At 42.2% G+C, this 15771-nt stretch overlaps 1 protein-coding gene across 13 annotated transcripts in view; it reads right to left on the bottom strand.

Moving 5' to 3' along the window:
- TMEM131L (transmembrane 131 like) overlaps positions 1-15771 on the bottom strand; it is a 170658-nt gene that overhangs the window by 22100 nt on the left and 132787 nt on the right. For all 13 annotated transcript variants that reach the window (XR_014069599.1, XR_014069600.1, XM_081544943.1 and 10 more), the window contains exons 21-26: positions 13332-13474; positions 11008-11194; positions 10615-10800; positions 9835-9984; positions 8879-9498; positions 2408-2556 (exon numbers count right to left, since the gene is read on the bottom strand). Coding sequence is in view for 11 of the 13 variants with exons in the window: in XM_081544943.1 (XP_081401069.1) it covers positions 2408-2556; positions 8879-9498; positions 9835-9984; positions 10615-10800; positions 11008-11194; positions 13332-13474 (1435 nt within the window). In the remaining 2 variants the exon portion in view is untranslated. The remainder of the gene's footprint in view (positions 1-2407; positions 2557-8878; positions 9499-9834; positions 9985-10614; positions 10801-11007; positions 11195-13331; positions 13475-15771) is intronic.

The raw sequence follows: 15771 nt of genomic DNA, 5'->3' as shown, positions 1-15771 counted from the left end.
CTCCTTCCTCCTCGGGGCGTCTGCCACCCTGCAGGCTAAGCCGGCGTTCCCACCTCTGCAACCCCTGCAGCTACGCACTGACCTGAGCACCTGACTACATGGAAATAGCTTGTCTTTCTCAACAGACCACAAATTCCTGGTTTGGATTGTCTGTGATTTTCTTATTTGGTATCACACTCATTTACTTCAGTGAAAAATTCATGCTTTTTGCAGAGTTTAAGCAAAAACAGAATAGTATAAAGAAGGAAAAAAAAGAAATCGTGCAAAATCCCACCACTGAGAAATAACCCAGTTCTCCCATTGATTATTTAGCAAACCTTATTTTCTAACATATCTTTTTAAAACCTATATGTACATAAGGATGACAGGACAGATAATGGGAGTAATTTAGAAAACTAAGACCATGCATTGTTTTTAAATAAAACTTTAAGGCTCAATTTTATTTGAACTTAACAGAAGAAAATCAAGTAGAACCGAAGGAATGCCAACTTTCAATAAATGTTTCTTTTCCACGTGACACATTAATTCCCTAAGGATCTCTCTAAAGTTAAGAGAAAGATGGTGAAACATATTTTTGTAGCTTCTCACCCTCTTATACTACATGTTTCAGTTTTGCAGAGAATTGGCTCGCTACCAAGAAAGAGAAAATTTAAACTTACTTTACACTTACCTTTCAATCCCACCTCCTGTTTTTGCTGATTTTATTATTATTTCTGCTTCACTAAAGTTTTAATATTTGAATTCTGTTCTACAACCATAATTGACAACGGTTCAGCCTTAGTTCTGGATATAAAATGGACAGAAACCTCAAAAGATCTTTAACACAGCTTCCTCAATCCTGAGTCTATGTTTACTTTTATCTTGGGTGCCTAAATTTCACTAAATTCATTTTTCAAGCAAGGCTGCCAATCATTTGAGTTTACAGATGCACATTTATTGCCTTTGAGCCCGAGTGCCAGCTTCCCTGGACATAATGCTTGTGCTCACATTTTCACTGTTTCAAGGAGAGAGCTCTTCTGCTCTCAGACGTTAGATGTTTCTACAAAGTCGGAGGCAAACCTAGATGAGTGTTTGATTTTTTCTGCCTTTTCTTTAAAATTTTTTATTTTTAATCAGAGAATGATTGCTTTACAATATTGTATTGGTTTCTGCCATATATCAACATGAATTGGCCATAGACATTCGTATATTTATTTCTCATCTTTTCTGCACAATTCTTTAAGCTTTAAGTTCAACACCTTAACCAGGGTATGCCTGTTTATTATCACGGATCAGCATTTCCTGGTGTACATAGTGTGTCTCTGAATCTTTAAATTCAGTTTTACCGACACATTAGGAAATTTTTCTTCTATTACATCACTGAATACTTTTCTGACCCATTGCTGGGCCACTTACTGATACAATCATTCTTTTACACTGGACTATTTTTGTCTTTGTCCCCGTATCTATTATCATCTTTTTCCTAAAATCTTCAATCTCTTAAAATTTTTCCTCCACATTCACTTGGGTTCTCTCTAAGCCTTTCCTTCAGCTCAATAAGTCAGTTTTCAGCCACTGTCATACACTTCTTCCAACTACATCCTCACCTATTAATTTGCCTTTAAAAGCTTGTGTTTTACTGAATTCATAGTCTACTGTGTGAGGTGTTCTCAAAGTTCCCTTCATGTCTCTGGATAGGTTTTCATCTGGGTTGGAACCTTGGTCTGTTTTTGGTACGTTCTATTCCTTTTCTTCATTTTTCCTACAGTATATCTACATAGTTGCAATGCTATTTTTCCCACTGTGCTTGTGCTAATACATAGACAGATGTATTCTGAGGTAAAGCAGATAAATTCTCCTAAATCCCTTTCCCACCTTTATCTGGGAACTTTGGTTCCTATCAGATACAAGCCTGGGTTCTGCTCTTAAGACCCTTTGCAGTGGTCTCCACGGTGGGAGCTGGCTGGGTCAGCACCCACGCTTTGCTCTCTCTTATGTCAGCCTGTCGCGCCAGAGCCCACACACTGAAGCTAGACAGGCATCCCTCTCCTGTGGGGCTTATGCTTCTACATCAGCAAGACTTTGCCCTAAAAAAGGATGTTGGGTAACAATTAGAGAGAAGATACATGTGATCTGGTTCTACTCTACCATTTTTACCCAGGAGTTAACCCATTTTGCTTAACAACAGCTTCTCTTGCAAATAAAAGCTATCTGATGTCAGCAAAAATTATTTTAGTATCTCCTATATAATTAGAAGATAAACTTTCTGAACACATCAACCTCACCAAATTATCCATGTGAAGTCAAAATATATAATGATCCTCTTTGAAAAATATGAAATACAAATGTACAATTACATACATATTTGCAACTTGAAGCCCTAAAACTGGGTTTTGTTCTAAAAGGCAAGAAAAAAGTGGATACAGACCTCGGCTGAAGGTATGTCCTGTTTCTCAGAACATACGTCTTCTTTAGTTGCTTTGTGAATCTTCTTCTCTGAAGAAGACTTTGTGTCAACCTTTTTCAAAGTTTCACAATTGTCTACTTCATTCTTGACAGGCACTTGCTGGTTATCCCCTTGAATAAATAAAAATGATTCAATTTCTAGCTAATTATTTCCATTCACATTCCCCAAAGTTAAATTTCCTTCCTACACCACACAATCTCATTTGATTTAATGAGGCTTAGACTTAACGGCTGTTTCTGACATCCACAATGAATGTTCTAAAAATTTATCTTGTTTACAGGTGAAAATGCACTTATATTGAGTTCTACAAACAGTCATTAAGAGAGGTCATGGGAAGAAAGAGGAGGGACACACTGTTACTCACTGCAGCATTATTCATAAAAGCCAAAAGGTAGAAACAACCCAAATTTGTGCATGGACGGACAAATAGATGGATAAATATAATGTGGTAAATACCATGGAACACCATGAGCTTTAAACAGGAATGATTCATAGCACTACAATGTGAATATAATTAGCATTGCTGAACATACAAACAAAAATGGTTAAGGTGGGGGAAAAAAGGAATGAAGTTCTGGCATATGACACAACATGGATGAACACTGAAGACACTATCTTCAGTGTCAAAGTGTTGGTCGCTCAGTTGTGTCTGACTCTTTGCAATCCCATGGGCTGTAGCCCACCAGGCTCCGCTGTCCATGGACTTCTCTGAGCAAGAATACTAGAGTGGGTGGCCATTTCCTTCTCCAGGGGATCTTCCCGACCCAGGGATCAAACCTCGGTCTCCAGCACTGCAGGCAGATTCTGCACCATCTGAGCCACCAGGGAAGCCACAGGGAAGACACCATACTGAGTGAACTAAGCCAGTCACAAGACAAATACTGTGTGACCCTACTTGTCTGAGGGACCCAGAGACGTCAGATCCACTGAGACGAACAGAAGAATGCTGGCTACTACCAGGGACTGGAGGGAGCAGAGTTCGGTAGTTATTGCTCAATGGCCTTACTGGGATGATAAAAAAGCTCTGGAAACCAATGGTTTCCAGTGATGGTTGTACAATGATGTGAACGGACTTAACGTCACCGAGCTTCATAATTTAAAATGGTAACTTTCAGCTTGTTTATTTTACCACAACTTGTTTTTGGCTGCATCATGTGGCTTGTCGGATCTTAGTTCCTTGACCAGGATCTAACATGCAATTTTTTTTTAAGTTGGAGGAGGAGGTAAATCCTGGGTTATGGACATGATTCAGATACTAATCAGTTTTATGATCAGAAGTAAGTCTCTTACGCTGCCTGAGCTGCAGTTTTCTTAAATATGAAACGAAACACCTTCTCTGCCTGCCCTGACTGACTGTTATAAAGATGCAACCAGAAAAGACAAAAATATTAAGGGTCATCACGGACAGACACATGAACGGCTGGAGGGTAGGGTGTCTTCCTGCAGGAGGTGCCCATCTGCCCGGGGAACAGCACCCTCGGGAGAGAACTGAGCTCGAACCACTCACGAGGCAAGGTCGGCACCAGGAGGAACCATCTGAAAATGTGACCCTTCCATTGTTCTTCCAAGTAACTTCATTCCTAAGTGTATTTCCTCTTCTATCCTTGACTTCAAAATAAGTTAAATCAACCTCAACCCCATGATAACTGGCCTCAAGACACCAATATGATCAGAAAGGATTCATACCTTGCCCTTTCTTCTTTCAGTAAGAATCCCTCATAACACCTTGGCCATCTGGGGAGGTGTAGATGCCTGCCTGCAAACGTATCACAGCGGAGCAGGCTCCAGGCTGTCATCTGCTTGCTGAGGGGCCCGGGGCAGCGCGAGGCTCTCAGCACAGACAAGAAGAGCGGTCAAACGCCCTCCAGATTCTGCAACCTTGAAGCTACACATCACACTCACTCAAAGCAAGATGATACATTTTATCAATAACACTTACAAGCTAAGTATTCCTGTTAATGGAAAATTATGTAAATATTTATGTATCTATAAACATGCTGGCAACATGAAATCCTCTGCAACACAGATCAGGTGTGAGACACCCAAGATGAAATATCCAGCACCTCTGGGACAACCCAGAGGGATGGGGTGGGGAGGGAGGTGGGAGCAGGGTTCAGGATACGGGACACATGTATACTCGTGGCTGATTCATGTCAATGTGTGGAAAAAACCACCACAATACTCTAATTAGCCTCCAATGAAAATTAATTAATTAAAAAAATATCCAGCACCATGAAGGAGTTAAGAAAGAGCCAAGAGCAAGGGAGACAGGGTCGAAACAGAAAATAGCATCATAAACAAAGACATCACTTTGGGTTCCTGAAGCCATCAATATGACCAGAATGCTGCTGCTGCTGCTGCTAAGTCGCTTCAGTCGTGTTCAACTCTGTGCGACCCCATAGACGGCAGTCCACCAGGCTCCTCTGTCCCTGGGATTCTCCAGGCAAGAACACTGGAGTGGGTTGCCATCTCCTTCTCCAATGCATGAAAGTGAAAAGGGAAAGTGAAGTCACTCAGTCGTGTCCGACTCTTCGTGACCCCATGGGCTGCAGCCCACTAGGCTCCTCCGTCCACGGGATTTCCCAGGCAAGAGGACTGGAGTGGGGTGTCATTGCCTTCTCCAATGACCAGAATAGTTATTCTCTAAAAATGTGCCATGAATTTCATAGCACCTTAATTCATGAGAAAATTATTTTCCTCAAGTTTTCTTCAGGCCAAGAACAGTACTAAAAGTATCACTCATCAAAGTTTCTTAGAAAGGATCCAAATTTAATATCTAACACTAAACTACCCCTTAAAAGGGATAAAGCACAGGCTCTCAGAAAATTCCTAATACCTTCCATGGGGGTTAAGAATCAGGCATGTTAAGTCACTTCAGTTGTGTCTGACTCTTTGCGACCCTATGGAGTGTATCAGGACCAACAATAAAACGAATTCAAATTTAGTCTTCCAGAAACTCTAACACAACAATACTCAAGAATTCACAAATAACCGTGAGCATATACTTCGTTCTAAAAATGGAGCCATCCCAAGGCATCCTACTAAGATGCGTGGACTCAGAGGGTCATACGCTCTTCTGCCACAGCAGGAGTGTTTGAGCCACAAAGATAAAAAACAAAAATAAAAGAAGATAAAAAGGAAGATAAAAAATAAAAAACAATCGAAGAATAGTAACAAGTGAATGGGCCAGAATCCTGCTCAGAGTTTTAGTGTGTCAAATCTAACTGTATGCTGTATTTTAAGTAAACCACTAGATTTTCATTTCTAGTTCTTGGTATCTGTAAGTATTAAATAAATGAGATGATTTTTTAAACTTCTGCAAATACTGGTATTTCAGAAATTTTGTACCTGTCCAATTCATTAAGAACTTCCATGCACTTAAATTTAATACCCTAAAGCCTTGAAATTAACAAAGTTCATTATCCTTTACATTATTATAAGCAGAGACAACAAAAAATTCGCCAGCTATTCCCCTTTCATCAAGCTGAGGCCAGGAGCAATTGGTCTCCAGCTTTAAGTCTACATTATTTTGATCATATAATGAAAAAATAATAGTTGTAAACATTTGAAAGGAGATATATTTCAAAAGATCATTTATTTACAGTACACATAAAGCCCTGCTCCTGTCAGATTGTCGAGCGACTCTGGACCATGGAGCACACGCTTCGAGGGTGTCACTGTCTCACAGCTGTTTGACAGGCTGATGGTGAACAAGTGTGTGAGACAGAGCCCTGAGGAGTCTGCCGACAGACTGCACTCCTATCTGAGGAGTCTGCCGACAGACTGCACTCCTATCGCGGATTTTAATTTATTGTTTACTACGGGCCTCTCAGAAGGAAGCAGGAGAAAGAGCATGAAAGGGATGACACAGTTTCTGTTACTCAGGAAACACTGCTTCTCCACAACGATGGTGAGCGCGTAGCCCTTAGCACACAGCTCAGAAGACTGCGTTCTCATACAGCAGGCGACGCTCAGAAAGAGCAGTGCCTCAGAGTAAGAGAAGGCACAACGCTTCTGGCATTCCCAAGTTCCTCCGGGTTCAGGACATCACTTTTGGTGCCTCGGCAGACAGGCCACCTCCCCAGACCCTCCTCCCCAAGGCTGTCTTGTCACTAGGCGTGTTTCTAACAACGTCTGTGTGCTTTGGGAGAAACGCCGAGAACACGGCCCAGACGCTGGCTGGTTTCAGCTGAGTGACACCTCAGGTCCCCAGAGGCTCCTGCGGGGCTGAGTTCAGCTCACAAGACTGAAGCTGTGTTCTTCAGATTCTAGAAAGGATCTTAAGATGGAAACACCAAGTGAAATCCTTTTCAAGAAAAAACTGATACTCCAAAGTTGGAAGTGAAAACTCAGAAGGGTCTTACATTTTTGGTTTTCTCATTCTTGAGTGATTTTCATACATGATGACTCCCCACCTATCACCATCTGCCAAGTTATCACAAGGCCATCCTTTAATATCTGACAAAAGAACCCTGAACCCTCAGTATTACCATAAACCCTATATCCTATCTTTAAACTACAATTTTCTTGCCCTAGATTTCTCAGTCCTTTCTTACTTTTAAAATTCTCAATTCTTTAAAATGCTTAAATCACAAATTAATGGGGGGCCATTTGTTTACTTATTAACCTCTTTGATATTTTCCCACAATAGTGATGTAAAGAGAACACAGAAGCAAATACATGTCAGTGAATCAGTTTCCCTGTGAGGAGCCTCTTGCTGACAGATTAATTCTGGGGAGAAATATAGGCCTGTGAATTAGTGCCTTTGAATTTGCTGGTACAAACATGGTGGAAAGCCAAAGTTCTTTCATCAACTCTTATCTGATCTAACAATCACCCTGACACTGCTTAACAGGCTGACGAATCAGCCAAAGAGCAGTGTCAAAAAAATTCTTGAAGTGAGAGATCTGTTTCCATTTAAAGCACCCTAAACATACCAGTCATCTGTACAGGGCAGAAAGGTTTGGGGGGTGGGGGGGAGTAGCCATCTACAATCTACAATGATACAAGCAAATCCTATGTTTGTGGGCTCCTTTATTTAATTTATTCACTCTTCCTGAGTGCTATTAGATATTACATGGTCATCTAGGCGCCACTACAGAAACTGAACAGCAAGAAGTAGACAAACATCCAGGAGCATGACTGAATCCTCGGACCCTCCCTGGCACTACATCATTTGAAGGTCCACACCCTTCAAAGTGCTCTGACGCAGCAGAAGGTCCATCCATCCACCTGCAAGACCACACTCAGCAGGCACATTTACACAGACATCTGACAGACGCAATGGACCACAGAAGACGCACTTGTGGAGCGACAATTCCCTGAAATGAGACTGATTTTAAGTTTGTGTAAAGTCAGTCTCTGTCGAATACTGTTCTCAGGCCTATGGGACACATGAAATGAGAAGTACTCAGCTAAACTCACTCCAAAATTTCACCCTTTTCACAAGCATTTTGTAGTGTGAGCTGCAGAGAACATCTGGGACAGAAATAGAAGAACAGGCACCCACAGCCCCACCGTCAGCCCCTCAGACAAGCAATGCTGCGGCTTTATGGAGACAGGGTTGAGCGCTTCACCCGAGGGAACCCTCATGCCAGGGAGAGGCCACGGGGACAGGAGTCCTTCAGGCATGATGCTGCTGCCAGGGAACCCACGCCAGCAGGGTGGGCAAGGGGCACCAGGAATGATGTGAAGTTGCCCAAACCATGTTCTACTCCGAGGAACCTGGCTTACTTGCAAATTAGAAATGTCCTTTGAGGGAACATTTGAAATTCAGCTTGGTGTTTTTTCCCCCTTGCTAAATGCATAAGGCTCGTTAGAATTAGCCAATATATGACTTCCTCTATAATATCAAGGAGTGCAAAATAGGAAGTTATTTATATTTTGATGTTTCAAATAAGATCAGAGGTAACTAATTCTTCCAGATTAAAAAGTGTCAAAAATTCAGCTCCTGAAGGGAACAGAAATGCGCTTATTAAAATGGTCAAGATGGATACACAAAAATAAGCACACAATTAGAGAAGAACCAAGGATGAGCAGCATGCTATGGGGGCAGCTGTTAAACCCAGAAAGCTGGCAAGTTTTGTTCTATCAGAAACATAGGCTGATTGATCTTTGCAAACAGTCTGAAAGGCCAATATAAAAGATACTTAGGAGTAGGTGTCCAACGATAAAACATGATATTTGCATCATTCCAACGAATGTACTAAATAACTAAACTTAACCACAAAGCTCTAAAAACTTGGTGTCCCATCCTACACTTTCCATCGCGCAAACAGTATTTCAATATTTATACCTGTGCTAATAAAACTTAGGGCACGAACTAAAAATTCAACAGCCACGATTCAAACTGAAGTCGGGGGAAACGAATTCCACAAGAACACACTGGAGACAAACAGGAGAGAGAATCACCAAGGAGGAGGAAAAGATTACCATTATTTTTCCTGGAAATGTCTGGCAAGTCTGACTGGCACTGAGGTGAATTTCTCGGCAAATGATTTTCAGGTAGTTTCTTAGGGGTCTTCATCGGACAGACCTCTCGCTCCTTGAGCTCAGCTATGTTCTCTGAAATCTGAAAGTCCGTTTCCTTAGGAAACATACACGTCTGCATTCCCTCCTTCACGTGACACTCGGAAGAAGGGCTACTGACAGCAACTGCGCTTTTCAGTGCGTTTTCCTCTTTACCCAGGAAGTTCTTGGGGAGCGTCAAGCTTTTCTGCAGGTTCACACTCAGGCCCCCGGCATACTTGAGGCCAGTCCAGGCCTCGCCCAGCCCTGCAGGGCACCCGTCCTCCTCGGCGGGGGCGCCGCCCGCAGCCGGGGCCGGCCTGTCCTCCGAGGGGGCGCCGGCGCTGCTGGCGCTGGCCGCGCTGCCTTTGGGCTTCCCGTAATAGACGGAGCACTTGTGCTTCTTCTGGGAATGGCCGTAGGTGGCCGGGCTCCTCTTTGTCGCGTTCTGGATCCTGCTCTGCGGGGTGCTGACGGGAAGGCAGCTTTTCCCTCGGCCTTTATCGGAGGGGGCGTAGGTATCGAGAAAGTTCTTGCAATTGCTTCTGAATTTAAGAAGAAAAACATTTAACATCAAGGCAAACTGAATAAACCTCTCCTCTCTAACTGCAGGAGAAGAGGGCGCAGTCAGGATGGTGGGGGGCGGGGGGGTGTGGGGTGTACTAAGGACGTCTCACCTTTCATTCAAGCTCCACGAGCTTAAGAAACTAAGTAAGCTCTTACGTGAAGTCTAGAAGGAATGGCTTAGTGACTTAAAGAAAACTGTACAGAAACAAGTTTGGATTCTAAAGGTATATCACCTTAATATAAAATCAGAAGTAAGTAATATCAAAGGTGAGAACTGCCACCATCTCCCCCACCCACACAACAAGAATCCTTACTTGTGAGAATGAGCGCTGATTACATCCATTGGACTAGTGCTTGGCTGTGAAGAGGAGCTGGCATTTTGTCTCTGTCTCGTTTTCGTGAACTCCTTCAGGATGAAACGTGCTTGTTGGATGGCTATTAAAATCACACCCAACAGGGACAAACTGAGGACAAGAACAACAGGTTCATTACTGCCTGGTTCTGAGTAGCATTAAAAAGACAAGCTCTGCGAGAAGTGAATGAGTGGTGGGAAATGTCTACAGAGACACTATTAAGATTCTATAAGATGTGTAACATTCAAATTTCTGCTGTCTCAAAATTTCAAAAAACAAAATTTCTAAACAGGTGAATATTTATTATTCTGACATTTCAATTCGATTTTTATTGATTTTTTTAGGATAAAAATCACATCTGAAAGGGTCATTCTAGTCTTCTAATCTCAAACTGCCATTGCCCTAAGCTAATAACACCATATACCACAGGTGATGTCTATATACCTTAAATGTTACATACAACATCTGTATCTTCCCCTGGGACTGCCAATGAACGTACACGGAATGCAACTGTCTGTTTACACTCTCAGAGCCTCCAACTCTCCTACAGTTAGTTCTCTATTCTCTTAAAGCTCACCAGGATCTACTTCGTCTACTTCACGAATGTCAGGGTTCTCAAAGCAACGTAATCCATTCAATCCCTAAGCTTTGATTCTGCCAGGCAATATCCATTTCCATGCCACTTGGCTGGATGGCGTCTCCCCTTGGTGAGGCAGGAACAGTGAAGAAGGGGTGGCCTACCTAACAAAGACGACGGTGAGCTTCCAAAACGACTCCTCCCAGATCGGTCCTGGGACCACATCCGCACACAGAGGCAGCAGGTGATGAGGGAGGGTCACGTTGAGAGTGAAGCGGAACTCCAGGTCTGCCGCCGTGACCAGAGTCAGCTCGCGGATGACCCAGGAAGACGTGAAGTCTGGAGTAAACCTGACAACAAGAGGCATCTTTATAGACTTTTGATGGTTTTCACTTTAGGCACAAAACAAAATAACCATAACGACAGCAAAATTTCTTAGCTCTACAAGACAATTATCTACATGAAAACAACTTAAGACAATCTTACCAGTGACAAAAGGTTTTTCCCCACAATATAGTAAATACATCCCTGAACTGAAGTTAAAACCCAGTGCTTACACAATGGTGATGTCCCGGGACGTGCTGGGGCCCAAGGAAAACTGATGACAGTCCAGCACTTCGAATCCATAACCTTGGCAATTATACCCATTAATTTTCAGAGATGTCACAGTTATAGGAAGTGGTCCAATATTCTCAACCTTAAAACTCTTTGTAATTGATAAAATTTGCTTGCTGTCTTTCAGTTCTAGTGAGGATGAAAACTGAGATTTTAGTACAGATGAACTGCAAAATTTATTTAAAATAATTTACTGAATCAACATTTACAGAATTCACAAACCATGATCTACGTGACTAAAATGCAGACAAATTCAATATAAGCTCAAAGCATGATTACTAACTAATTTCTAGAACAGTTCTAGATGCTGCTATATTACCAAGATATGATAAAAATACTTAACTCATTAAGATTTTTCTTAAGTTAAATGACCTGCCTAGGAATCAAAAGTAACCAAAACCTCTTCTTTGTTCTTTTACTTATTAAAGGTTAAGGTGGAAAATGTCATTCTTCTCAGAAGCGTCCTAGTTTGGATTTACTACAGCCACCAGGCACCCAGGATCCTCTTTCACACCCAACAGGGCCAGTCAGGAGGGTGTGTGGGAGGGTGTGTGTGCTTCTGCGTAAATACATCACAGACACGAAAAATATAGTCCAAACTCTCATTACATGAAGGACAGGAAACAGTAAAATCTTTGCAAATAAATGAGAGCACATTTCATACTGGGCATTTAAAAAGGGAGGAAGTATCAATTTGTAAAATATTCTTATATATTCATAATCCACAATCTATTCCATATTACGACTAACATTTTATCTGGTTCCACAGTTTTTATATTCCTCCTTAATTCTAGCTTTTAAGGTCAACTCTAAACTATTCAATGAATAAGTGAATGAATGATTTAAAGAACACTCTGATGAAGATTCTGAATGCAAAATCACTAATCCTTTCAGACAGTGCTCATTTGGCACTGTTTTCTTATTAAAAAAAAAAAAATCCAATCAGCCATTAAAATAGTTCTACAAGTTATCCAATGGTTTCACCAATCAGTTTTCTCCATGGGAAATACATTGTTACACTAAAATACTTTCAGTGTCCTAAAATTAAAAATAGTAGTAGGAAAACAAGACAGAATTTACCAAAAACATTTTATATCTACAGTTTGACGTTGGTCTCAGTTCCTGAGGAAGTTCTTGAAACTGAAGTAAGTACTTTAGCAGCATTTAATTTAAATACATGCAAAACTTAGAAATTCCTAATGGAACACTTAATTTCTCAATCTGCATAGCCTGATATAGTTGCCACTAGACACATATGGCCACTTTAAATAAATTTAAACACTGACTGTCTCAGTCGCACGAGCTCCAGTTTAAGCACTCATCACCCATGTGTGGCATGTGGTTGCCACACTGGACAACACAAACTTAAGAGCGTTTCCATGACTGCGAAACACGCAAGGTACCACCGGTCAGCGCTCCCTGAGAGTGTTTCCATTGCTGCAAAACGCGCAAGGTACCACCGGTCAGCGCTCCACCGGTCAGCGCTCCCTGAGAGCATCTCCATGACTGCTAAACGCGCAAGGTACCACCGGTCAGCGCTCCACCGGTCAGCGCTCCCTGAGAGCGTTTCCATTGCTGCAAAACGCACAAAGTACCACCGGTCAGCGCTCCACCGGTCAGCGCTCCCTGAGAGCGTTTCCATGACTGCGAAACGCACAAGGTACCACCGGTCAGCGCTCCACCGGTCAGCGCTCCCTGAGAGCGTTTCCATGACTGCGAAACGCACAAGGTACCACCGGTCAGTGCTCCCTGAGAGCGTTTCCATGACTGTGAAACGCACAAGGTACCACCGGTCAGCACTCCCTGAGAGCGTTTCCATTGCTGCGAAACGCGCAAAGTACCACCAGTCAGCTCTCCACCGGTCAGCGCTCCCTGAGAGCGTTTCCATGACTGCGAAATGCGCAAGGTACTATTGGTCAGCTCTCCCTTAAGCCTCTCTCCACTTATATTTGGTGTTATTTTCTATGATTAGGTAACAGATAACCAAATTAGCAGCTTCATATGATTGGTCTTATATTTTAACACTATTGGTAACTTAACATTGTACTCCCCCCACCATCTATTATTTAAGTTGGGTTAAACATTTAAACCATCGTTTCCTAATGAAGTGGTACCAGACTACATACGCTCAAATGCTTGCCTGATTTAATTATTTGCATCCATACAGTGAATTTACTGTAAATTTTTAAAGACTCTGATAACCTCCTTTTGCTCTTGGCTTCAGCACTAAGCCTGCCCTGCCCAAGTGCCCCGCGCACAGACTCACGTCGCTGGCAGTCCATCAGCGTGGACTCGGGCACCTTAAACCGCAGTGACCCCCCAGTGCCAGGCAGTCTTCCACCCACTTTCAGTTGCTCTCTCGCTCCAAATCCTTCCACACCAATCATGTCGATAACAGTCAAGTTATTCCTACAGAGAGAGGAGATGCAAATAAAAAGGCAATGCAACAGAGTTACAGGATACAACGCCCTTGAGTTTAAATATTCCTAATTACCAAAAAAAAACATCTAAAGTTTTGGGGAAAAATCAACTTAAATACTATGGCATCTCCCACCATCTCGGAGCAGAGAAGCTGCTAAATGCCCCAGAGTCAAGGCAAGCCAACTGGGCAAAAATGAGCAAATGACCATGATCACTCTCCAATTTCCACCCAAGAATGGAAACCCGTATTTCTCTAACCAGGCACCAGGATGGTGGATCACACGTTCAAGTGACAAAAGTGAGTAAGCTGGGAGCCACAGAAAAATACTAATAAATGAAGACAAACGGATAAAACTGTTTACAGAGTGAATTAAGGAATTTCCACAGTAATTGTGACTATAAGCAATTCTTCCTTTGGGATATTTCTAGAAATGAAATGCTACCCTATCTTTTGAACCAAAGACTTAAAATAGCAGCCTTCAAATAGCAAGTATCTACTCAAGTTCTTATTAATCAAACAGTAATTCAGATTAGCTTTTGCCTTTTCATTAACTGAAATCATGGTTCCTAGGATGGAGAAGTGGAAATGATGTGTAAATGATGCAGACTGCACTGAAGGGCAGTTATCATTAATGTAAACAGTAGAAGCAGACAGAGAATTCACTCCTAGTTATACAAAACACACCGAGATATCTTTACATCTTCATCTAAAGGACTAAGCCTTTACTGAACTATTTAAAAGCCTTTAAGTGATGTTAGATGATTGATATTGTTTACAGAAAAATACTGTGTCTCTCAATACAGAAACTACCAAGAATAAATCAGCTACTATAAAAAGCCGAGACTTTCAGGGATAGTTGAAGCTGGGATAAGGTAAAGTTTAACTCTACACTTCCCATGACCTTAGTTCTTCAACAGAGAATGAGTTTAAGGTGAAATAGCTGTCAGCAGAGCACTAAAATGCTCACTAGAACATCAGTTACCCGTTCCACGGAGCATTAGCTGAGTGAAAGTGAAAGTCGCTCAGTCCTGTCTGACTCTTTGCAACCCCATGGACTATACAAGTCCATGGAATTCTCCAGGCCAGAATGCTGGAGTGGGTAGTCTTTCCCTTCTCCAGGGGATCTTCCCAACCCAGAGATCAACCCACGTCTCCCTCATTACAGGCAGATTCTTTACCAGCTGAGCCACAAGGGAAGCCCAAGAACACCAGCTGCTGCCAAGTCACTTCAGTCGTGTCCGACTCTGTGTGACCCCATAGACGGCAGCCCACCATGCTCCCCCGTCCCTGGGATTCTCCAGGCAAGAACACTGGAGTGGGTTGCCATTTCCTTCTCCAGTGCATGTAAGGGAAAAGTGAAAGTGAAGTCGCTCAGTCGTGTCCGACTCTTAGCGACCCCATGGACTGTAGCCCACCAGGCTCCTCTGTCCATGGGATTTTCCAGGCAAGCGTACTGGAGTGGGGTGCCATTGCCTTCTCCCAAGAACACCAGAGTGGGTAGCTTATCCCTTCTTCAGCAGATCTTCCCGACCCAAGAATTGAACTGGGGTCTCCTACATTGCAGGCGGGTTCTTTACCAACTGAGCTATCAGGGAAGCCCTAAGCATTAGTTAAAATACTTAACAAAACAGACTCTTTTAAGAACTTTATTTTACTGCATTTTCTTTTTAATAGCATTCACTTGCAGAAGAATAAACTCATATATTAAAGAAAGTCCAGAATAAGAAAGTCTTTGCCAGCTGTTCTGAAACTAGAAAAGATTAAAAAAATACAAAAAAACACAACTAAGGTTGGGGTTCCACACTTCCACTGCAGGGGGTGGGCACAGGTTCAACCCCTGATCAGGGAACTAAGATCCCTCAGGCTGCATGGTGTGGCCAAAACAAAACATAAAATCAAAAAAATATCTAAAACATCATTAATGAAAAATTAAATTTGTGTTAGACATCTCACCAATGCAGAGAGAGATCTATACCTACTGTCAATTTTTGAAACAGGACTCTCAATAATGACTAAAGAGGAAAAAAATTTAAGAATGAAAAACATTTAGCTGCTTAAATCAGTTGGCAAGTAAAAAGAGCCAGTGGGCTCAACTACGTACTTTTTTCATTATCCTCTGGTGCTACCAAGAAGTACAGAAGCAAGACAGACAGGTATGAGACTGGTATAAATCTGAACACTGAGGAAGGAAAATGTATACAGTAGTGCTTTCATTATTCTTCTGAGCTGAGGACAGAAAAGTGCAGACGTGTGTGTGTGTTCTGCCCTCTGTGATGGTGGATGA

This window comes from Giraffa tippelskirchi, chromosome 11 (assembly GCF_054371585.1).
Source record: "Giraffa tippelskirchi isolate mGirTip1 chromosome 11, T2T-mGirTip1v1.2.pri, whole genome shotgun sequence".
Taxonomy (NCBI): domain Eukaryota; kingdom Metazoa; phylum Chordata; class Mammalia; order Artiodactyla; family Giraffidae; genus Giraffa; species Giraffa tippelskirchi.
This window is presented reverse-complemented; position numbering and strand designations above follow the sequence as displayed.